The 25,660-nt window shown below is 42.2% G+C and overlaps 1 protein-coding gene across 5 annotated transcripts in view; it reads right to left on the bottom strand.

The window, feature by feature from the left end:
* VPS13C (vacuolar protein sorting 13 homolog C) overlaps positions 1 to 13,262 on the bottom strand; it is a 106,061-nt gene extending 92,799 nt beyond the window's left edge. For 3 of the 5 annotated variants that reach the window (XM_080980643.1, XM_080980644.1, XM_080980645.1), the window contains exons 1-6: positions 13,099 to 13,259; positions 8,166 to 8,209; positions 6,741 to 6,783; positions 4,825 to 4,920; positions 2,455 to 2,556; positions 1,130 to 1,189 (exon numbers count right to left, since the gene is read on the bottom strand). In XM_080980643.1, the coding sequence (XP_080836769.1) occupies positions 1,130 to 1,189; positions 2,455 to 2,556; positions 4,825 to 4,920; positions 6,741 to 6,783; positions 8,166 to 8,209; positions 13,099 to 13,198 (445 nt within the window). In that variant the 5' untranslated portion in view covers positions 13,199 to 13,259. Of the gene's footprint in view, positions 1 to 1,129; positions 1,190 to 2,454; positions 2,557 to 4,824; positions 4,921 to 6,740; positions 6,784 to 8,165; positions 8,210 to 13,098 lie in introns of all 5 variants that reach the window. The other 2 variants (XM_080980647.1, XM_080980646.1) reach the window with 2 other exon arrangements.
* Positions 13,263 to 25,660: the final 12,398 nt, after the last annotated feature.

Here is a 25,660-nt window from a genome sequence, read left to right as displayed (position 1 = left end):
ACATGCGTCTCTTCTAGGCCTAGCTCTGGAGTAGTAGGAGGCTGGTAGTTCCATCAAGTCTACAACCCAAAATACTGAGATTTGGAGGCAGAGAAGACTATTGCTGGACTTAACTCTCTTTGTGAGCAAAACTGAAGAGAGAAGGGTAAACTGCCAGGGCTAAGACTGCCTGCACATGTGCTCTGAAAAAAGATGAATATGCAGAATCCCTGCAGCCACACTTGTAGAGAAGGGAAGAGACAGGAAAACAGCATTCACAGTCTATTTATAGCTCCTCTTTCTCTTTTTACATTTGCTTACTAGCTAGGTGAGAGGCCTTTTACATAAGGCAAGAAAAAAACATTTAAAAAAATGGATACTCTGAAGTCATGGCTTTAGAAGAGCATATGACTCCACTACTGGATTAATTTACAACCAAACAATGCCATCATCTACATGTTTCATTCACAGAACCCATTCCAAGGAGACATGACTAAGACTGACATGCCAATCAATGGAATACTTTTCTTACGAAAAAAGAATGCTTCATCTCAGCAATGAGAATAATGGCTTACACCCAGAGATGTCTTTACACAAGTGGATAAACACTTCTGCTTGTGAAAGCAAGCCCCAACAAATTTGTCTAATTTCTCCATCCTGCATCATACTCATCTCATGTCATTCCAGAGGGTGCACCAGCCCTTGGGAGCAGCACTTTATGTGGTACAGGCAGCTGTAGGAGGGCATAGGACCCAGGAAAGCCATGCTGGATAAGTGAGTTTCACAGAATCTTCTCTGAATCAAACCCATTATATTTGCAACAACATAAACTCCTGTTGAAAATGCAAGAATCACAGCCTTTATATGTATGATTTTACAGCCAATTTATCAAGAAACAATGATTGAAATAATTACAAAATATTTCAATCAGTGTTCCTTTGATAAATGGGCTTTCAGAGTCTCTGAGGCATGATTGTTTCTCAAAGTACCTGAATAGGTGTTCAGAGCTTCCCTAAAGTTACCATTGAGAGAGTAGTTTAGCATTAACCTAGTTCCTGTCACAAGAAGTAACTTGATCTAGCAGACCAACAGGCATTCAGTTTCCCTTTTCAAATACCCTTTAATGTAATCATTAAGCATGCATACCCACCAGACTTGACATCCTTATACACAATGTCCTCCAGTCCACATATGAAATCTGAATGAGCTCCTTCATCCATATGACAGCAGTAACCAAAATGCACATATTTTAAAACAATAGAATCTACTTTTCAATCTAAACCACTAATACAGGGTTTTTAAACATTCAAAGAGAGAGAACTAGTTTTAAAATACTTAGAAAAACTATTCCACTTTCACCAACAGCCTCTTATTTATCATTGTACATTACAACAATCTACAACATCACGAGCTTCACACACTGGTTGTGTTCACACATCATGCTAAACCATGTGCAAAAGTAGGAACAAGCCCTTGGCTTGTTCCCCCTTCCCCTCTCATACGCCCAAGAGAATGAAACCAGCAGTGTTTACTTTCAGTTTTAAACTAACCAGGGTTTGTTCTTGCAAGTGAACCAGAGATCTTGGTTTATAACTAACTCTAGTCAGTTTCAAAACAAACCATGGTTAATTAAAGCTGAAAGTAAACAATGAAGTCCTCCTCCTAGTCCTTTGTACAAACCCAAGGCTTGCAGCAACTCCTTCCTGCTTATGCACATCAACCATGGTTTAGCACAACATGTGAGCTGAACTAATGAAAACAAATATAATTTGCTTTATCCTTGATTAGATAGCCAGAGTTAGAAGTAACTGACATTACCATTTGCATGAAGCAAAATGTTCTGAAGGTTTAATGAATAAATATCATAAATCAGTTGCATCATTACTTCTAGTCCAGCTACCAATGACAACTATCAATTTCTTCTATATAAACAACTTATGAAACCTACAACACATACATGTATGGAGTCTGGTTAAAAATCCATTGTCTGGTTAAGTTGGTAGACCTGCTTTCCTGACTTTCTCCAATTAGTCAGATGAAGAATATGCAATGGTCTTTTGCAATGCAGGAGTCAATGTCCATCAGAGATAGATATATGTGTATATATAAACACACACACCCCAAAATAACACAGGTAGCTTTCACACTTCAAACACTAATTATTACAACTCCATACACTACTTTTTAATTTTTTAAAAATAGTGTAATAGTAAAAGCTTCCAAATGACGGCAATGTGAAGGACAAAAACACAAACCACTCTACAATACAGTGTGTTGAGAATGAAATTTATGAAGAAAACTAAAACAGATTTCAAACTGAAAACAGATTTCAAACTCCTAGACTCTAGTATCAGGTTAATAAATACCCAGGCAACTCTAGCCATGACCTACTTCAAGACAGTGTTTGGTTAACATGCCCCTTCCGAGTTCTTCAAAAGTATCATCTTAGAACCCTCAAGAACAACCATACAATACCTTTTTCTGCTGCTAATCGCAGGGCTTCTTCGATTCTTGATAGCTCCTTTTGCTTGTTATCCTGTAGATATTTTTCTTCTTTTTCTGCATCATATTTAATGCCTAGGAGACAGAATTCATGATCTAGTCAAAACAGAAAGCCAACAAAGAGGCAAGGTATCCCTGATGGCTCTAGTTTAGTGCCACCTCCTGACCAAGCTGGTGACTATCACTGTTAGAAGCCATTTCAGTAAAGAAAAAAAATATGGAAAAGAACTTGGTAATTTATAAAGAGCTGGACCATAAAGAAGGCTGATCGCCAAAGAACTGATGCTTTTGAATTATGGTGCTGGAAGAGACTCTTGAGAGTCCCATGGACTGCAAGAAGATCAAATGCATCCATTCTTAAGGAAATCAGCCCTGAGTGCTCACTGGAAGGATAGATCGTGAAGCTGAGGCTCCAATACTTTGGCCACCTCATGAGAAGAGAAAACTCCCTGGAAAAGACCCTGATGTTGGGAAAGACTGAGGGCACAAGAAGAAGGGGACGACAGAGGACGAGATGGTTGGACAGTGTTCTAGAAGCTACAAACATGAGTCTGACCAAACTGCGGGAGACAGTGGAAGACAGAAGTGCCTGGCGTGCTCTGGTCCATGGGGTCACGAAGAGGCGGACACGACTAAACGACTAAACAACAACAAACAACAAAATTTATAAAGAACTGTTGGAAGAGGCGGCAAATCAATTGAAGTTAAAAATATATATGAAGAAATCAGGCATTATGTTACAGACTGGCTGCAATATTATCAATTAAATGAAACAGTTAAATCAAAAAAGAAAAATGGGTTTGCACCAGAAATTTCAGGGCTGGAAAAAGAATCTATACAGAAGCAAATTTTTATCTAAAATGTATAGACTATTGCTTGATTGGGAAGTAAAAGATGAAGAATTGAAAGATGTTATGATTAAATGGGCAAAATATTTTGGGCATACAATACAAATGGATGCCTTGGAAAACAAAGATATTTTATAGGTGGCATCTGACACCTAGCAAATTAGCAAAGCTGTATAAAACAAACTGAAATAAATGTTGGAGGTGTAAGCAGGCAGAAGGAACAATGTTTCATATGTGGTGGGAATGTAAGAAAATCAGAAACTTTTGGGATAGTATCTATGGGGAAACCCAGCTAGATGGGCGGGGTATAAATAAATTATTATTATTATTATTATTATTATTATTATTATTATTATTACAAAGAACTAGAAAAATGAGGATATTTTTATACGCCACAACAGAAGCAAGAAAAGGGAAGGGAAAGGAGAGCCCAACAAAAGAAGAGAGGCAGATAAAATTATTTGAATATATTGAGCTTACGAAAATGACAGAAATAATTAGGAATCAAACAAACCAAAAGTTCAGCAAGGAATGGGAGTGTTATAGAATCTATTTTTTTTTAAAAAAATGTTCTCAAGTAAAACCTTTATTATGCTTTGACGAATTTTGCAAAATACAAAACAGTTACTATAAATAAATCGTACAACACCAAGAAATGAGAAACATCAAAAGAAGGCAATTAATAAAGGAAAAGTATGACTCATATTGAGGTGGCTGGAAGTCACCTCAAAAGATTAGAATGTTAATGATTGATAATTTAGAATATTAATTATTGGTAAATGGTGGAGGAAAAATGTTTACTTAGTTAATACGTATTTGTATGTTTTTGTTCATCTTTGTTTTTGGTTTGAATGTTGGATTATTTTTTTCTTTTGGATGAATGTAAGAGGCAAAACTCAAAAAAATAACCAAAAAAGCCTCCTTTTTCACATTTAGCAAAATGGACTGATAATGCCAACAAGAGAGATGGATGGGAGGAAGTAATTCTGGGGCACCAGCTACACAACCATCCAGTTCAAGTATCTCTAAACCATGGAATGCCTCAAAACAATGGCTTGAAGTGTATTCACAAACCATGGTTTTGCTCATCCTCAATACAGATGCAACACTAAATTATAAACGCAGAAAATTATGAAATGGTATAGGAAATTTTCACATAAGCAGAAAGAAAGGGCTCCACAGCAAGTGCCTTCTTCACTGCACTAATGCCTAAATAATATGAGTTTGCAATATCTAATATAACACAGAAAGGGAAATTTTACATAATATTACAAAAAAAGGAAACAACAATAACATGTATTTTATACACTTTCTTGTGAATAAGCACCATGGAACATAGTGGGACAAATTTCTGTAAATACAGATTAAGCTATGTGCTTAATCAAATGACCCACAACAGCCTATTCCATTTTTTCTTGTCTTCAAATTCTGTGTAAGGCACTGGCAATACATTCTAACTACATATTGCATTTCAGATTGCCCATCAACCACTTACTTGCCCCTGGGACAACAAGAAGATATAAGCCTTCTAGAGTTGCAACTACTGCATCACCATATAAATTCTTCCAAGGAATCTTCAAAGTAAGTTTATCTAAAAAAAATCAAAACATTTTATATTTAGGTGAATGACCAAAGAGTGAATCATGCAGGTGAAGTCTGTTTGGAAAAAATATTGTTTGCCTTGTTTACAACGTAAGAGTTTTTGCCAAGTGATATTTCTATTAGGCTGATCCCAAGGCTCCAGATGCTTCACAGGTGAAAAAGGCCACCAGATCTGCTGCTCTATCAAAACTGTGTATGCTAATGAATAAAAAACAGATAAGAGGAGTTAACTGTTTAGTTTCTGATCCCAAAAGATGCCAGGATTTGTTGCATCATAAATCTGTTGGGATGAAACGCAAATATTTACAATTTTCAGGTTAAAAATAACAAACTGTACATGAACAAGGGGGTATCATTCGTTTCATTTTCACATGGGAAACACAGTACTTGTAGCTCTACAGAAGAACTATATTACAGGGCATTGAAAGTTAGGCACATGTCTTGGCACAGGATTGCAATCTTAATCTTGGACTTCTTTCATTATACCCATAACACACCCAAGGTAAATAATGCAGGAAAATCTACACTTCCTCAAAGTAAGCTTACTCTTCCTGTGTTCCCATTCAAATTACACAAATAAGAAATGCAGCCAAGCAAGAGGTTGGCATTTTAATTATGCATTTGCTTTTGGTAGTTTTATAAGAAACACTTTGAAGAGGAAACAAAACTGAACCTGAGAGCAAGACAAATATTTCCCAGCTTTATAAATAAGCCCATAAAAGCTACTAGTCTTCTGAGAGCAAATAGACAAGAGGCAAGGAGCTCCAGCTCCTCCAGCAGCTGACCATATTTCTACATAGAATGTGAAGGAGAGGATTTCCCTCCGCAAGCAGCCTGCTAGGTTTCTATGCTGGGTACAGAGGAGACACCAAGCACTCCATCTCTTCTTTGACAGCCTGCTCACTTGCATGCACGCAATTCCTTGTGGCTGTTTTCAATTTGGGTTGGGTGGTTTGCTCCTCTATTACTTCCTACGGCTGCCACCTAAGCAAGAAGCAGCAGCTAAGGGCAGAAGCACTGACCTGTGATGGGGCTTAACAACTGCTGCTTCAAGAAGTCAGTCCAGAGCAGGACATTTAGATGCAAAGTGGCAGTTAGAAGATTGGAAACTGGGGGAGGGGGTGCTTATATATACCAATTTGAAAAATAAATATTATACTTTATTGCACATTTTATAATAGGTGGCATAGAAATACAAGGCTGTTCTAGGCTTTCTACTGCTGGATTCATGCATTTTAAGTATGAAGTCATATATTCTACTTCAATTATTTGCTAAGTGATAAAAAAAATGAGCAGTTATGGTTCATCATATGATTTACAGAAAAGCATCTGACAGAAGCTTGTTTGTTTTCCTTGCATCACCAAACTGCAAGTTACTCTTAAAACTTAAATGAGTATTAATAACAGCAGTCCATAGGACAGAGTCAGCTAGAATAAAAGCCCATAAAACTCCAACAAACATTCAGATCCAGGGCATCTGTTTAGGACAGCAGCAGAGTGGAAAATAAAAGGAAAATATAACCAGGAAGCAGAGGGAATGAAACTGAAGTGTTTCCCATCCTGCAAAGTAGAAAATATCTGAATTACAACTGTTTCCCCACAAATGGTATTCTAATTTAAAATGCAGAAAACATTGTTCTAAGCCTTATAAATTTGCCAAGTAATTGTTGTGTACTTTGCCCAATTTCCTTGAAAAAAGCAGCTGCAGGTTCTTAGCTATTGTACACTAATATACAAACTACCAAGATGCTACTAACTTCCAGCTTTTCAATCTCCAAATCAAAATGCAAATGAGAACCATCTACTTACCTATTTGTCCAGCCTTTACTCTAAAAGGTACATCCAGCTCACTCTGAGAAATGGGGGGGAGGTGGTAGAGAAGAGGAAAATAACATACTCATTACATATCAGAAGGCTCTTACCACTAGCTTTGCTTTATAGTTTTAAAACCTGTTTAAAGTTGTTGAGTTTAAGAATTAGAGCAAAGTAACAAAAAGATTCATCAAGCACCCAAAACCCATGGCAAATGCTATCTTCCCCCACTAGTATGTTTACTAAAGTTTGGGCCAAGGCTGCAAATCATCACTGGGGGAAAAGACAGTATACTACATGCACCTAATGACATGCTAACATGGACCAGAGAGACCTCCAGCTAAGCTACCTCTTCTTCCCAAGTAAAACTGAAATAAGCATTCAATTAAGTATTGGACCTAAGAGTATTTAGGCACTCTGGTTCACAATTTGTTTATTGACGTACTTAAGCAACAATAGTTCCACTGACTTTAATAAACAAATCAGAGCAGGACCCAAATTATATATGATACAGGAGTCTGTGACTGGCTATCCCAGCATCTTCTTTAAAGCTTAAAAGAAGACATGAGATGGCAAGGTAGGGATGGTGAGAAGTGGCTCCAGACAGTGTCAGAAATTGAGATATGAAAGCTAGGAGCTAAATGGCACCTTAAAGCTAGGTTATGGGCACAATGGAGTGTCTAGGCATGCCTTTTTAATGACAAGAATACAAAGCTGAAAATGAATGAACTGCAGTTAAAATCTTATGCTCATTTTTCACATGGTCTAGTCCTAATCCCAAGACTGCAAAAAACAAAGCCCCTGCCCGCCCCTTAATATGCTTATGAGAGTCCCTTTTCCAGTCTTCAGACAGTGGCTGGAAGTGGGGAGGCAGAAAAAGGTCCTCCTTTTCTTTCCGCAGTGGCAGTTTTAATCTGAAATCTTAGGCTCGGTATGGCACCCAAGAGCTCAGAAACTGCTCACATTAATGAAATTCCCTGCTGCAAAATGCGCCTAGAACAAAGGGAGTTTCAAACACTGGCTCAGGACAACATTGTGGAGGGAGGGAGAGCTCAATCAGACTATTCCTGATTGCTCCTCACCACTACCTCTTATTCACCTGTTGGAAAAAAGACAAAATTACGCTAGTGTATAAAAATGAAGATAAAAAATGAGACTTTGCTTTTCAATATGTGATCTTTTGCATAGGAATCAACAGTACCCCTTCTCTTGAGAGACTGCACTGGTCTGATCACTCATATTTTCTCAACATGAAATATACAGCATTATTCCAATGCCTCAATCAAAATTAAGGAAATTTTTAAAAATCAAATTCTCTTAAGTTGCTAAAAAAAATGCATCAGTTACAGCTACTGTTCAAGCTTGACCTGCACAGTTTAAAAAAGCAAACCCAAGCAATTTCCTAGATGACAGATGGCTTACCAGGGCGTTCTCCTTTATCCTCAAGTTGTCAAGTGCCACATTACCTATATAGTAAAAGAAATCAGATATCAAGATCTCTTTATTTTCTATGAACTATGTATACAAACACATACTAATAAGAGACTCGAATTCTTCCAGTAACCAACGCTTATGGAAACAAAAGGGAACCATTCACATAAAAGAGGCAGCTATCCACAGGCTTGGGGTAACCTCAGGATTTGCGAAAGTACAAAAGAAGAAAATTAAACCATCAGGGAGACCCCAAAAAAAACAGCCCATTGAGGATCACGCATGCTCAGTGGGCTCATAATGCTAACTAACCAGGGACTGGATGGAAAAGGGGGGAAGAATGGAATATTCTTAGTGAGGGTAGTGCACAGCAACACAGCACGCTAGAACATTTTGTTTTAGGTATCACTTGTTCTATTCTAGAACTGCAAAAAGAGAAACTTGTTTTAATGGTTTTGAAATCTTTTCCAGTTTCAAAATGTATGTACAATTGTACTGCACAGCAACAATATGTAAAGATTTATAAAGATATCATAAGGAAGAAGATGCTAAACATTTCACTGATCCATAAGAAAAGCCATGCTAGCTTTAACTAGTCATTCTTGTAGTTCAATAGCAGCTTAATTTGAATTTCTTAAATGCACCCAGTTTTGTAGAGAACAAGTTAACTACATAATGGATAGAACATGTTTTCATACTATAAAGAGCTTGTTGAATCTGGTCAAGAAAGAAGCGTCTTTCTACTGAAGTCTTTCACTTTCGTTTACTGTGATATTCATCACAGTGCCAATCTCCAGAAACACACTATGGAGTTCAAGATTCTTACAGTTCATGTTTTGATTGCTTTTAAAGTAGTGTACTTTCATTTACCAAGGATAATCAAATAGCTACACATACTGTAGAGGGCAGGTGGAGCTAGTCAACCTAGGAAGGTAGCCCATCTAGAAGAAGGAAAACTCTGATCCTAAAGAAAAGGCTAAGGAGTTAAACCTCAACAAATCCAGAATGGAGCCCAGACGGTTGGCTAGCCCCTTGTACACCTCCTTCCAGCAACTTCTGCAGCCAAACTAGTGTCAAACATATTGCTTGGGTTTCCTTTGGACCACATCAGCAAGGCTGAGAGGGAGGGTCTTGTCCTCTGGGCAACCACACACACACACTGCCCCACACTGTGGGGGGACCCCACAGTACTGTTAACACAGCAGTTTGACTTCACCCCCAGAGGCACACTCCATTTTCTCTCAAGACAGAAGGATGCCAACAGCATGTCTAAAATTATTTTTATTAATTTACTTATTACCCACCTTTCACCCTAAGGTCCCAGTGTAGGTTACAGCATTACAAACAATTATTAAAAATCATTTAAATATGGACATTTGCTTTCTTTTGTAATTGTTTAAAGCAGAGGTTTTCAACCTTTTATGGTTCCACGGCTCCCTTGATCAACTACTTTCATTCTGTGCTACCTCTGTGGGGCTCAGAAGCCCAGTTATGTCACCCCTTGCCTGTAGACCTGGCAGCCCCTCACCCCTCTCTTGTGGAGGGTTCCCTCAGCCTCCTCTCTTCTTCCCTCTCCTTGGGAGTTCTCTGGACAGCCACAGTTGCCGCCCCTAATCTCTGAGCTGTGTCCCCTTCCCCAAAGAGAAGTGCCTCCTCACACTGCCCCAAAGGGGCCCTGGAAGCACCCCTGGCCAGCCCCAGAGGCATTGTTCACCTGGGGAGCTTGTAGCCAGAGCTGCTGCAACAAACAGCTGTGCAAGCCTTTGGGAGGCAGAGAAGAGAGGGCATCAGAGGAAGGGAGGTAAGGAAAGAGGGAAAGAGGCCAGTGTTGCCCATGGCACCCCGGACCAGCATTCAAGGCTCCCCAGGGTGCCACGGTACACTGGTTGAAAACCACTGGCTGAAAGTAATACAAAGCCAAAACAGAGGGCACATTTTTAAACATCCCTACTCCATGAAAATGCACTGCACTTTCAACCATTTTTACAAAGGGCTGCAACAGAGGCAATTGTTCACCTTGCGGCTCTTTCCTGGGCACCCAGGAGGAAGAAAAATGTTTCTTGTGCTCATTCTAAATGTGCTTTGCATTGTCATTTTGCAACCAAATCTATAACACTTCACCAATATGATTGGGCAGGAGTGTTGCACAGAATTCACCAAACTGGCCTCCTGTGCAAAGACTTCTGCTTATAAACTAGGACTTTCCCCTTCTCCTCTCTCCATGTGCCCCCCACACACACCAAAATTGCATCACAGGGGGTGGGGTGGGGAAACAAAATATGATTCCGTTTGGCAAGCTGGAAGGAATCCTACCCGCTGTCCTAGGATTAAATTTATTTTCAAATAAACCAACACTTCTGAAAAACCACTATTTTGTAATAAAAGCAACTCAGTGTTTAAGAACTGCTTCCTAAAAGGAAAAAAACTTTTTAATCTAAATTGATCAATTGACTAAGCACGGCAACCCTACAAAAAGCCTTGAGCCAACCCTGATAACAGTCTAGCCAAGAAAACAAAAAGCAAAAAAAAAACCTTTGGTGTGCAACAAACACCCCACTCAAGGCCGTAACTCACATAATCTACGAACTGTTTCTTCTTCCAAAAGAACACACATAGTTCCTCTTAGTCATCACATGATGGGTGATTTTCAAGGCAATATCTGATGCTTTCTTACCCTTCCAATCTCTCGCTTTCTCCACCCCCCACCCCACCCCAGTTCTCTTGCTTCAAGCCAGCCCAACAAAGTAAACAACATGATCCCAGCTAAAGCCACTGTAGAAGGAAGGATCATTTTTACAAGGAAGCTTCAAAATCCTTCAGCTTAATTTGATGCTAAGGAAGTAGAAATAAAAGCAATAAAGTTACTGGTTTCATTTTAGGCTTTCTGCAACACCAGGATCTCTACTAGGGAGTAGGGGTTCCAGGTAAGCCCTGCCCCACATAATTAATCACATGATGCTGTACCCACCCACCGCATTTGAATGGCAATACCTATTAATGGGGGGGGGCTGGCCCCCTCAGATATTTTATTGGGTGGGACGAAGGGACCTCGACTCCTAAGAGTTGGCTCCTATGACCTCTACCTTAAACATGTACGTTGTCCCTGTGTCATGGATGGGGAACCTCAGGCCTGACTGTGAATGTGGCCCTCCAGTCCTCTCTAATCCAGCCTATAGACCTCTCCCCAGACCACAAACCCCACCAGTCCCGCTCCACAGTCTTCTTCAGGTGCTTCTGCCTTGTACTTCAATAATGCCCCTTGCTTGCCCTTGGGCTGAAAAGGGATCATGAAAAGGGATTCACACTGGCTTGGATGTGTCCAACACAGATATTCTCAAGATGATGAACCACAATAGTGAAATATTGTGGCAACATTACTCCAATTTCAACTGGGAGAAATGGATGGAGGCCCCCAAATTCAACCTGCAACCTAGCTAAGATATCGGCCTCAGTTTTCTTCCCATACAATGAAAACAAAAAATTCCCTTGTAAAGGAATTATGAGCTGGTGAATAAAAATAAATTTATTTAAAAACATGGGGGGTTTTGGTAACATAATTTAAAAGTATCATAAATTTAAAGTGCACAATTTTAAACTCAAAACTGAATCAATGACCCTCTAATCCAACATTCTGAGTTAGCCTGCTCTACTATATATAAAGCCAAACAAAAATGCTTTCCTGGTGCCTGAAAGCATTATAAATAAACCGTAATAGATCATGTGCTATATTTATTATTATGACTTGACATGGTGGGGTGCAACTTAGCATATCAAAACCTCAGATGTCACCAATTTGATCATTAAAGAAGGAAAACAAGTTATACTTTAAGGAGACGTGGCTCTTTGCGAAATAGGTGTGATCATATTTGGCATAACATTGCAAACAGTTTCCAGTTCTTGAGGCATTATAACCTTTGACTGCCTACTTAACAAAACAGGAATATTTCACAATCTGGTATATTTCCTAGATATAACAACACAACTTAATGCAAAGATGGGGAAGTTTTGGCCCTCCTTATGTTGTTAAGACTACAACTCCCATCATCTCTAAGCACTGGAAATGCTGGCTGAGGCCAAGAGAAGCTGGAGTCAAACAACGTCTGAAGTCACTGTTCCCCATCCCTGGGCTTAAGGGGCTACCTGGACTCGGCATGAACTCTCAAAATCATGCAACGAAGGCTGGTATTGACCTATAAAGCCTTATATGGCTCAAAACGCCGATATATCAAGGACCGACCCAGACTTTCCAATTGTCACCTGAGGCCCTTCTACATGTGCCCCTACCTCAGGAGGCCGAGAGGGTGGCAACACAAGAATGGGCCTTTTCAGTGGTGGCTCCCCATTTGTCAAATGCTGTGCCAGAAACAGGAGTAAGAGCACAAAATTGGTTTGGGGAGCACAACGCTCGAATCAGAGAGGTGGTGCATGCATGAGCCCAACTGGAGGGGGAAAATAGTGAAGGAGGGAACTAGTCTACAGACCAGATGCCACCCATCTAAAGATGAGAAGGGTCATAAAATTGGCATGAGAGACAAAGTGGAAGACACTAAACTGATGGAGGGAATAAGGGGGTGCAAAAGGAGGCTGGTCTGATAGCGATAAGACCCCTTCCCCCCCCCCCGCCCCACTGCACCTCGCTTGAAGAGGAGGGGGAAGGCCCTGTCAGAGGAGCACATGGGGCTGGCAGGAGGAGGAAGGGGCGCAGCACCCACATCTGAGGGCGTAGGGGAAGGGGGGGCTCAAGGGGGCTGGAGCAGGCCGGGAGGGGTGAGAGACCCGCCTCGAATTCTCCTCCTCGCTCTCTCTGCCCGCCCCCCCCCTTGGGTGCAGAGACAGGTGCGTCCCCTCCCCCCCCCGCAGGTAAGGAGGAGCCTCGCTTCCCCTCGCCCCCCCCGGCCGCCCCTTTCATGGGCTCCGTCCTTACCCCCCCAGATGCCCAGCTTGAGCTGCGACTTGTCCAGGTTCTCCACGTAGCCGCCCAGGAAGCGGTTCAGCAGGTCGGCCACCACCGACTCCAGCACCATGGCGGCGGCGGCGGCGGCAAGGGGGGGCGCGGGGGGGCAGCGAAGACCTCCTCCCTCCCTCCCTCCTCCGGCCTTCCCTCAGTCACCAGCTTCGCTCTCGCCTCACGCCCAGCGGAGGGGGGGAGGGGGAAGGAGCAGGCGGCGCCCGCCGCCGCGTGACCCTGGCCGCCGCCGCCGTCGACGCCGCCTCTGATAGGCCGCTGCGCGCGTGACCCGCCACGCCCCTCGGCGGGCCCTTCTTTTTCCTTCTCCCTCTCCTCCTGCTTTTCCTCGCGTGCTCCTGCCCTCCTGCCTCCTCGCCTTCTTGGCTGAGGCAATAATAAAACGGAGGATGAGGACGCTTGCCTTTCTCAGGCCGCCTCGTCCTTCTCCTTCGTCTCTTCCTCACTTTTTATTTTAAAGTTGTTGCTTTTTAACTGAAATGGATAAATAAATGTGGCTTGGGAATTCTCTTCCCTCAGAGAGGCTCGTCTGGTACCATTACGTGTCTTTAGGCACCAAGCCAAAAACATTCATTTTTTGTCAGGACTTTGGCATTTGGTTATCTCTGGCCTTTTGAGGAGGGTAGAATGTTTTAATCATTTTTTTATTATTAAAAAACAATCGGCTTTTAGATGTTATTTATTGATTTATTTTAAATCCTGGTTTAAAACAGTATGTAGGTGTGCGTTTGTAGAAAGTGACCAATAAATTTAATAAATAATAATAATAAATTGTGCATGCTCACCCACCCCAGCTCATTATATTAAATACGACACACACACTCCCAAAAAGGTCATGGGTGCTTTAGCTGAGATTCCTGCATTGCAGGGGGTTGAACTAGATGACCCTTGGGTCCCTTCCAACTCGAAGATTCTTTGATTCTATTATTTTTCTTACAGTTTCATGTCTTTCTTCTCAGTCCCCCGCAGCTGCAAAGGAGCACCTATGATGTACCAAGGCAGGTACTTATGCTGTTCAGGATTCTCCAAACCCATCAGTAAGGATTGGATTGAAAGGGATTTTGCCAGGCCCATCCGGCTGTTCCACAGCAGTCTGAAGGATGGCTGGTGGGCAGGGATGGGATTTGGCAAGCAAATACAGATGGCACATGCAAGCAGACATAGTCCACAAATTATCAAGTGTGGTCTAGCAGGCTGGGGCAATGGAGAGAGCCTTTTCTGTTGCCATCAGGCATGCCTAGGGAGGATGGTTGCTATTGAAGAAGCCGTTTGCCTCTGAAGGTTGAAACGTGTTTAACCTGATCCTATGCAGAACCACAAGCCTGCATAGGATCAGGCTGTATAGGACACATCTACCGTCACATATTCCCTGGAGTTTAGAAGCCTGGAGTTTGATAATGATCTGTCTAGTATCACAGGAAGAGGAACTCGCAGTACTATTCATTGCAGCCCATGGAGCAGGTGTTCAGAAATACAGATAAGCTTGAGATAAACCAATCCTTTATGTTAATGTGGAGCAACCTTTACCCTCAGTTCACAGCTCCCATGCCTGGATTATACATACAGTCTTCTTTTTGAACTAGTTACAAATGCAGCAATATGCAGTCACAGCAGCGATACCTGCTAAGTGGGTCACCTGGCAAAGGATGGTGCTTCCTGAACACTAATTTCAGCTATAACACTTTGTCCTGCGGGAGGCAATCAAGTTACATCCAAAGGAGGAAGAGCTGCTGTTTCAACCGTGAGGCTCATGGAAGGTCCACGATGGGCTGAAATCACTTTTCTAGCACAGCCACTAAAATAATTGGACTCTTTCTCTGCACCTCATCTACCATGCTACTTATCAAATCCATCTCTCGAAAATGTTTGAGCTAGGATCAAGGGTACATAGAGTTGCTTAAAAGAAAAAATCAGCAAGCGGGATTCAAGCACAAGAGCTCTCCCCACTCTTGCGTTTAACAGCTACTGCTATTCAGAAACATTTTACTGTGTTTGATGTTTTAATTTGATGGAAGCCACCCAGAGTGGCTGGGGCGACCTAGTCAAATGGGCGGCATATAAATTTTTATTTTTTCTGCCTCTGACCATGAAGGCAGAGCACAGCAATCACGGCTTTATTCTTCATGAATCTGCCCAATCCTCTTTTAAAGCCAACCAAACTCGTGGCTGTTATGGCCATTTCCACATTTCTCCTGCTGACATCGTCCAAAGCATTCTGCGTGTTTAGTTTTCTTGGTTGCTGACTGGCAGCTGAATTGTGGGTTAAGTCATTTTATCCAGGGCACATGCAATCAACTGATTCATCTGTGATTAACATGAATCATAGAATTATGGTGTTGAGAGGGACCAGGAGGGTCATCTAGTCCAACCCTCTGCGATGCAGGAGTCTTCTGCCCAACCTGGGACTCAAGTCCATGACCCTGAGATGAAGAGCCTCCTGCTCTGCCAACTGAGGTATCAGTTGCACTGCATTCCTGGCTGCCGCTAGTCTAGGATAAACAAAAATGTTTTTAGTTCTCAGAAAGCTTATCAAAGCTTCCCAGAAAAAAAGCAGTGATTCACTGAACAGCAGAACTAGGCTGAAATGTGATATAATTCAGGTAATTAAAATGCACCTTCCCCTAAGACTATTTGTAGCTATTTTCATTGCAAGTCACAAACAATTATGAATAAAATTGCATGATCTGTTTGAAATGAATGGAAGGTGCAATATCCTGTACATGGTGCTAAGCAGCCAAGCATAATATATACAAGTAAAAGCTTCAATAAAAAGTTGCAATGTAGCCCCATCCCTAAGAGGTATGCTCCTGTTTGGAGCTCCAGTAAGCCTCTACAGAAGCATTCCCATATTCGTCTGAGGGGAGTTCCGGGGGGGGGGGGGAGATAAAAGTGGAGAGCGTACCTCTTCCATTCCCTTGTTCCTGAAGCATTTCCCTGCTGTGCTAAAAGGGAATGGGTAGCAAATGACGTGGAAAAACCTCTGCATGAGATGGCGAAGAGACCCTGCCAGTCAAAGTGGGCAGTATTTGGCTAGATGAATAGCATGCCTGGTCTACAGAAGCTTCCATTGTTCCTTAGAGCTACTATGATCAGCCGTAGGGTGTGCATGCAGAAGCCCCAGGCTCAGTCCCCCAATGTTTCCTGTTGAAAGAATTTAGGTAGCAGCGACATTCCTAAGTTCAGTTTCCAGCATCACCAGTTAAAAGGATATTTACAATTAAAAGTCTGGGGAAGATGATGGTACTTCTATGACTTGTGGCTGCCATGGACATAATAATATCCCACCCCTTGGTAGCCTGCAGTGAATGGTTGAAAACAAGCTCATTAAATGTCCGCTAGTTTATCTAACCTAAGTTACACCACAATTTATCTTAGGTGGCATTTCAATATGGTCAGAATCACAGGTCTGAATATGAACATCCAGGTGATGAAGATGCAAAAGATCAACCCTGGATGTCAACAGAATTTTGCTCCATCTGTTCTCCTTTAGATTTGACTCTCTTGCAGGAATTGCTTTAATAGTCAATGGGAACCATCTGTTTAAACATGCATGTTTTGAAGGGGCTGCCCTGTATGGTAAACAACTCTCAAGAGAAGCTTGTTTGTGGTGAAAATCTCTCAGGTTTCCCCCTACAAAACTGCAGAATGAGAACCTTAAAGCAAACCAAAGCTGAATGTGCTTGTTTACAAGAAGAGAATAAATACCATGATGATCCATTTGAAGCTGATAATCATAGGAAAGTGGCCTCTAAGTGCCTCTAGCCAATCCTTAATAGCCTTTCAGTGTAGGGGGTTTTACCCAAGGCAAATGCAGCTATCTTTATAACAGGTAAATCATAGAATCATAGAACTGTAGAGTTAGAAGGGACACGAAGGGTCTTCTAGTCTTGCAATGCAGGAATCTCAACTAAAGCATACATGACAGATGATAATCGAGGTGTCCCCCATTTTATATTTGTGCAACTGATTTTTCCTGCCTAAGTGCAGAACCTTACACTTCTCTCTCTTGAAATTCATTTTGTTATCTTTGGCCCTGTTCTCCAATATGTTAAGGTCATATTGAATCCCAATTCTTTATTCTGCAGCACTCGCTCCCCCTCCCAGTTTGGTGTCATCTGCAGTTTTGATGAGCATCCTCTCAATTCCTTTATCCAAGGCATTTATAATGATGTTGAACAACAATTGGCCCAGGACAGAACCCTGTGGGACCCCACTTGTCACTTATTTCCAGGATGATGGGGAACCATTAATGAGTACTCTTTGGGTTCGGTCAGTCAACCAGCTACAAATCCACCAACATACAACCCACATTTGGCCAGCTTCCTTTCAAGAATATCATGAGAGACTTTGTCAAAGGCCTTACAGAAATAAATATACACTATGTTTAGCATTCCCCTGATCCACCAAGCTCAGATAACTCTATCAAACTCTACCAAAAAGTTTGGTAATTCTGTAAAAAGAAAAGAATGTTATTTGTCTAGCATGACTTGTTTTTGAGAAAATCCTGCTGGGTCTTAGTAATCACAGACCAACAGTTGAATTATCTATTCTAGGACCTTTCCTGGTATTGATGTTAAGCTGACCAGTTGATAGTTACCTGGGTCTTCTCCCCCCCCCCCCCTTTTGAAGATGGGTACAACTTTTGCCCACCTCCAGTCTGCATGGACCTCACCTGTTCTCCAATAATTCTCAAATATTAGACCGAGGCTCTGAGATCACATCCACAAGCTCATTTAGTACCCTTGGATGCAGCTCATCAGGCCCAGCAGATATGAATTCGTTTAAAGTAGCTAGGTACCACTTCTTATCTTGGGCTGCAGCTCCCTCCTTGCATAGCTTATTCTGTTATCACCAGGTTAGGCACAGCTTTTTTTTTTAGGTAAAGACAGAGGCAAAGCATGTGTTGAGCAGTTCCACCTTCTCTCTGTCATCCAATAGCATTTCCCCATCTTCTACACACAGAAGGCCTGCTACTTGCTTGTTCTTTCTCTTGCTTTGAACATAGCTGAAGAAACTTTTAAAAATATGTTTAACCTCTCTTGCAAGCCTGAGCTCATCCTGAGCTTTAGCCAGCCTGACCTTCTTCCTGCAACTGTTGGCTACTCATGTATACTTTTCCTTTGTGATTTCTCCTTTCCTCCATTTCTTATACAGTGGTACCTCAGGTTAAGTACTTAATTCGTTCCAGAGGTTCGTACTTAACCTGAAACTGTTCTTAACCTGAGGCACCACTTTAGCTAATGGGGCCTCCTGCTGCCGCCGCACTGCCAGAGCACGATTTCTGTTCTCATCCTGAAGCAAAGTTCTTAATCTGAAGCACTATTTCTGGCTTAGTGGAGTGTGTAACCTGAAGCGTATGTAACCCAAGGTACCACTGTACATGCCCTTCTTGCTCTCAGCTTCTCTGTAAGCAGCCACATCTGTTTCCTTAGATGCAGCCCACTTTTCTTTCTTGTTGGAATTGTCGGCATTTGGGCCTTCAATATTTCCCTTTTAAGAAACTCCCATCCATCTTGGACTCCCTTCTCTTTGACTATTTCTGAACCCAGTAGTTCATTAACTATTTGAAACCAGTCTTCTTAAAGTCCAGAGTGCATGTCCAACTACACTCATCTTCCCTTTGCCTTTGTATAATGAAATCCAAGAGGACATGATTACTTCCTCCCAAGGTTCCCAGTAATTCCAGTTCATCAGTCAGTTCCTCCCTGAAGACAAGGTCCAAGATAGATGACCCCCTTGCTGCTGCTTCCACTTGGAAAACAAATTAGGGGTTTGAATAGTGGTCAACATGAGCAATGGGTTTCCCTATGGAAGGCTTGCATTCCTGCAATTCAGCTTCACCAGCTGATGATGATGACAGTTGTTGATTCAAATATTTTCAAATATAAATCAAATATAACCAAGTATTTACAGTATTAATTCAGTAAAACTGAACCAAAAAGAGAATTGCATTAACACCAAAATCCCAGATTAAGTAACTCTTTATCAAGTCACAAAATTAAATTCTAACCTATTGTATTCAATCACTATTTACTTATGCTATGAATACACCGTCTTTGATTCCATATACTCATGTTCCATTATTATTATTAAGCAAAAATTGGTCTTAAGAATACACCTAGGTTGGGCTAAGGTTTCTCTTCACACCCAAGAGGAGCTATTGACAACCCCAAAAAGTGATAAATACCCTTTCCGGTCTCTGAGATAGATTAGTTGCATCATAAGACTATTCTCCTCGCACAAGTGTTCCTGCCCTTCTGTGAGAGCTGTAGAAGAGGTAAACAAGAGACTTAGAACACAGAGTTCAGTCTGGAAGTTATTAGCTTTTTTGGATGGAGATGTGGGGGGAGAGACCAGCTGTATGGCTGAGCTTGTTTTCTTAAAAATCACGTATTTCCCGTTAGGCCCACGTCATCATTTTTCATATCCTACCTATGCTGATCATGGCTTTCTGTTTAGACAGCAGAGGTTGCTAAGGGGAGAGGGCGCATTATATCAATATTTGACAAAGCAGGCTGGATTAGCTGGGAAATATTTCTAGCTCTAACTCCCTTAGGAGCGCTGCAGGCTACAAAGACCATGAGCAGAGCATTTTCTCAGCACCAACATATGCTGATTAGGGATAAGCGCAGATACATCAAGAGTTGAAGTTCCTGCATCACAGGGCGCTGGACTAGATGAGCCTCAGGGTTCCTTCCAAATCTACAATTCTCTAATTCTAAGAGGTTATGTTAAGCCTTTCTCTGACAGTTCAGATTTTATCAGGGACACCAGCTGCTGGACAAAGAGCCTGACGCTGAGTGTGTGCAAAGGCCTCAGTGGAAGGAAATCCTAGTGTCAGAGTAACACTAACCCCCATGCTTGGCAAGCAGGTGGAGCACCTCCTTTGCATGCAAAGGTCACAGCTTCAGTTCCTGGGGTCTCCATGTGCCTCCTGCCACTACCAGTCAGCGTAGGCAATACTGCACTTGAGGGACCAGTGGCCTGAGTAAGTACCGTATATGGCAGCTTCCTCTGATGAAGCCTCTGAGTCTTGGGATAAATGCATGATTCTCATTCTTCCACTTTTGCCTGCTCACTAGAGCAGGAACTTTGTTCACCAGGGGGTCATTTTAATGTTTTGTGCTTTGTCATTAGTATTGATCTGAGCCCAGAAACAGACTTAATGAAATATGATTATTGATATATAATAGAAGCTATAGCAGGACTCGGAAAGGAGAAAAGATCGTTTATTGTCTCAAACCACCCACAGAATCACCATTGGTAGTTTGCAAAGATGCAGAGAGGATCCCAACCCAAATGTTTATTTCTAGCCATTATTGATTTGGGGACATCATAGAAGCATGCTCTGTTTACCTTTGCTGGTTGATTAGACAGGCACTGATAAAGTTATATGCCTGTAGCCATGGAGTCTGCAAAGAAACAAATACAAGAAAGGCCAAATCTTCAAAAGCTAAATGGCACAAATACACTGCCACCATCAGATCTGTCTACAAGCCAGGATGGGGCCTGGGCTTTTTCAATCGCACATCAATTCTGCTCACAGAAAGTTTGCTTAACCACCTTATTTATTTGTTTATGGTCCCCCATAAATAAATGTTCCCTGCTAAAACAATGTGAAAAACACAGACTATTGCAGTGAAAATCAGCAGCAAAAAACATTGGAAGAGAGCAAACACACGCACACTCCAAACCTGACTCCAGCTACAAAAGCTGAGGCTGTTGGAGGCCAAAGACCATCTTGGCTGTGAGTTGCAGAAGGGCCTGTTCCCTGCCTTTTCCACTTGGCCTAGGCCCTGACCTTTTCCACTTGGCCTAGGCCCTGACTAACTCCAGCACAAAAGCCGACGCTGCTGAACAGGGTTGGGGAGTTTTGGGGGGGGGGATTATGGGTGGTGGTTGCTGTTGGTTTTCAGTATCTTTATTATAGATCTTGTTGTGATTTTTGTGGAAATTGTTTAGTTTGGGTATGTTTTTGTAATTTTTTGGCTATTGTTTGTGACTACTTTTGTTATGTTGTAGTTATGTAGTTTCTTATGTGTGTAGGGAAGCTGTTGTATAGCCGAGGTAGCACCCCCAAAAAAGCTCTCCCTTTGGCAGCCATCTGCCTCACTTCACTTGGTGCTTATTTCTCTTTTTCTTTTTTAAAGAAGTTGCTTTTATATTCATTTTCTAGCCTATGCCTTCACCGTGTGTGTGAAATCTGAATGTGGAACTTCGGAATTAAACCTCTTGCAGGCCAGATTTCTTGCCCATAGGGCCCAGTATTGTCTCTGTTGACTGGCAGTGGCTCTTCGGGGTCTCAGGCAGAAAAGGATCCCTCTCATCACCTCTAACTCATTCCCTTGAACTGTACTGAGTGTGGAATGTGTGTGTGTATGAGCCGTCCCCTTCTCTTGCAGTGGAGCTCAGGTTGTGCTCACTTGCCCAGTTAGTCTTTCAGACAACCTAATCCAGCCTCAGGACCTTGGTCAGCACCTCTTTGGCACCTCTTGTGATTAGTAGGTGTGTCTCATCTACCTTTCCAGCACCTTATCCAGCGTTCATGTGCAAAAGCGTATCTGGTTCCATAGACCCTTAAACACAAAATGCATTTCACTATTTGTGCAAAAGAGCTGTACATGAGATCTGTGTGAGCTTACAGGTGAGAGCCATCGTGGTGTAGTTGTTATGTGTTGCCTCCTCTGACTGGCCAGTCTCCATCTGCTACCTGTGATTCTTCTGACTGGAGATGTTGAGGACTGAACCTGGAACCTTCTGCAGCAAATCATGGGTCCTACCACTGAGCCAAGCCCCCACCCCCCAAAAAAAATAGAACAGACCTCATAGCCAGTTATTATTTTCAGAGGTTTTTTTGTTTCATCACAGAATGATCATTCCAATCTATATTGGTCAAGGTGAGACTGCACACCAGTCTTGTGGGAGACTTTACTGACTTTTTAATAATGCATACACCATTGTTTCTGTTTTAATAGTTGGACTAAACAGGTGGCCATAGAGCTGTATGAAGCCCACAAGCTAGTTTTATGCAGCTCCCAGCCTAATCTCAAAAGCCTTCTGCAAGCAATTAATGCATGCTGCTGGCAAGAATGACTTGTCCTTCCTGTGGCAGTCTTCTGGACAAGGTTGTCCACCTCTATAAGAACATAAGAAAAGCCTTGTGGGTCAGACCAAGGCCCCCCCTAGTTTAGCGCCTGTGCTCATGGAGACCAACCAGACGCTTATGGGAATCCCACCAGCAGGACCTGAGGGCAACCTCTCTCTCCCCATTTGTGATTGCCAGCAACTGGCATTCAGAGGACTACTGACTTCAGTTATGGAGGCAGAACAGAGCCATCAGGGTTAGTAACCTTATCCTCCGTGACATTGTCCAAATGCTCTTTTAAAGTCTTTGAGTTGGTGGCCATCACTACTACCTGTGGAAGGAAATTCTATTTTAACCATGTGCTGTGTGAAGAAGTAATTCATTTTATATCTCCTGAGGAGAGAGAGCGATTTCTTTGTTCACTTTCTCCAGGCTGTGTATAATTTCATACATTTCTAGCATGTCTCCTCTTTCTTGCCTTTCCTCTAAACTAAAAAGCCCCGGATGTTGCAACTTTTATTCGTGGGAGACACTCCACCACGTCAATCATATTGGATGCCCTTGTCTGACCATTTTGAATTATCTCTTTTGAAGTGAGGCAACCAGAACTGTACACAGTATTTCAAATGCGGTCATGCCATAGATTTGAATAAGGGCACTAGGACATTGATATATGATATACAGTATCCATAGTGGTAGGTGAGTTGCTTTCATGGCGCACATTGTTGTCATTCTACAGCTGCACCTGATTGCTGGTGTGTGCCTTTCACAGAGGCGTGTGGGCTGTAACAGGGGCCAGAGAGGCCTAGACATTGTTTCACAATGACGATTTATCAGATGAAACAAGGCAGTTGTTGTTTCCCAAAGGCTGGTTTCAATTCAAATCCTTTGCAGGAAACGCTCATCTCACAAGCTGGCTGTTGTCTGGCTTTTAGAAGCTCTCTCAGAATTGGGTCATTTGGGTGGCATATCCTGGTTATTTCCTTTTCAGAGGGATAGATAACATCCTTTATTTCAATGCTTTGCTTGTGCTAACCAAATCGAGCAATATCCCCCAGGTCCGCATACCCCCATGGAACAGGGCTTGCCACAGGTGAGGAGAGACTTGCTGCTTGGGTGGGGGAGGGACATGCCCAGGGGTATTTTTAAGGGTGTTCCCATATTATATGAGATGTGTCCTCTAGAGCTACTGACGTACCTTGCAGTGGTATAATGGCCAGCGTCCAAAGGTCCCTATAAAATCAATCAGTTTCATTTTCTCTGTTTCATAAGATGTGTATTGACTGTAAAAACAAAAGAAAATGTCCAAGTGGTTTACAAACATAATAAAAGCATTAAAATAGTAAGTTAAAAGTTAAAAGCAGCTTTTTAAAACATTCAAAATTAATTAAAATCAACAATATGAAAAAAACCAATTAAAATATATATCAACATTCTACATATTCAGGTAAAGGTAAAGGGACCCCTGACAATTAAGTTCAGTTGCGAATGACTCTGGGGTTGCAGCGCTCATCTCGCTTTACTGGCCAAGGGAGCCGGCGTTTGTCCGCAGACAGTTTTTCTGGGTCAAGTGGCCAGCATGACTAAGCCGCTTCTGGCGAAACCAGAACAGCACACGGAAACGCTGCTTACCTTCGCACCTATTTATCTATTTGCACTGCGTGCTTTCAAACTGCTATGTTGGCAGGAGCAGGGACTGAACAACGGGAGCTCACCCCGTGGCAGGGATTCGAACCACTGACCTTTTCAATCACATTGCAGTGATCCATTGAAGTAACGAATGAATGAACAAACGACTATGGCCAATAAACACAACTGATATCCTACAGTTCATTGCATCCAATGGATCCATGTTTTGGGCATGCATTAGCTTTTCTGCAAGTGAGTTAGGGGATCTGAAGACCAGTATAGAGGCGGGTGCTAAGAATGTAAGCAGAACCTGGCTGCTGGATCAGACCCAACACCCACCTAGTCCAGCATCCTGTTTCCCACTGTGGTCATCTAGAAATGCCACAAGCAGGACAGGAAGGCAATAATCCTCTCCCAGTATCTAGGACTGGGATTCCGGCATTGCAGGTGGTTGGACTAAATGACCTTGGCTTGGGGCTCTTTCAAACTCTACCACTCTGTGATTCTCTATTTCTATGATCTGATATCAACTGACCCTGAACATGGCATGGCCACTGTGGCTAAGATGGGGTTGCATGTTTGAATGCTTCCCTTTGAGGAAAACAAATGGCCTGGTCCCAGGTAGCTTGCCATACTAGGCCCCACCTATAGCAGAACTTTGTATGTGCTGCCTTCTAATGCTGCCTTCTAATGCTATTGTTGTTTTTCAATTTAATTTAATTTAATTGATCAGGAGAATATTACCATTTTAAGTTTTGATTATTTGCATTTTTGAAAATGCAGATTACCTTCCTCCTGGATGTATTTCCTTGTTTGCATATATTTTGTTTTGTGATTTATATAGAAATGGGAATTGGCTGTAAACAATAAGTTCTGGCAGACTTGACAGGTCCCAGCTGCAGGTGCTGAGAGTTTAGTTAAAGGTCCTAAATCTCTGCCAATGATGCCAATGGAGGGAGCAGGCTGACCTTCCTCTCTTGTGACCTTCCTTGAAGAGGAGGAAGGTTGTACCAGCGCCTGACCTCCCATTCCCAATCAGCAACTAAACAGTGTGCTTGCATTCCACATCAGTCCACAGTTTCATATCAGACCTATTTTCCATTCAGGCTTTTATGACCTGATCCAGCCACGTGGTATTGACTTGGACCAAGGAGACAGTCTGAACATTTTTGGAGGCTTCCCAACATTGTGCATAGTGTTGTACTATCGTGGATGTGTAAGACTTCCTAAAAAACATTGCTGTCCAGGGGCAGCGTCATGTGAGAAAAGTGTGTCCATCAAAATCTCCCTTGTGTTTGGAGACTTAGAGCGAATTCCGATTAGGCAAGATAAAGTACTATAGTGCAAATAGCAACTTGCAGACTTTCCATTTTTAGGAAGACTGGAGTCCAAACAGTTGATAGCCAGAACATTCAAAACACCTTTCAATCAGGAACCAGGGATAACAAAATAAATAAATATTTCAGCTACCTACAACACGTGCTGTCAGGTAGTCTACCTTAAAGTAATATTTGTTTATGCCATGAACATTAAGTGGAAATATGAATAGGAGAGATTAGCTGGAGTTCTGTGTGCTTAATGCTCCATTATTAGATTTGCCCCTTATCGACTTTGGCCATGGCTGTCCCTGAGCATTTTTTCCCTGCAGATTACTAAGGCTGGACTGCAGGGAGGGTTGGATGATTAGGAGGAGGGGAAGCAGCACTCACCCCTCAGACTGCTAGGCCCGGGTGGCGGCCCCAGCAGCAGCTGTCGAAGATGAACTAGGAACCAGGAGCCTCAGCACAAAGCCAGCAGTCAGGAGGG

This window comes from Podarcis pityusensis, assembly GCF_964106645.2.
Source record: "Podarcis pityusensis genome assembly, chromosome: 14".
NCBI lineage: Eukaryota > Metazoa > Chordata > Lepidosauria > Squamata > Lacertidae > Podarcis > Podarcis pityusensis.
This window is presented reverse-complemented; position numbering and strand designations above follow the sequence as displayed.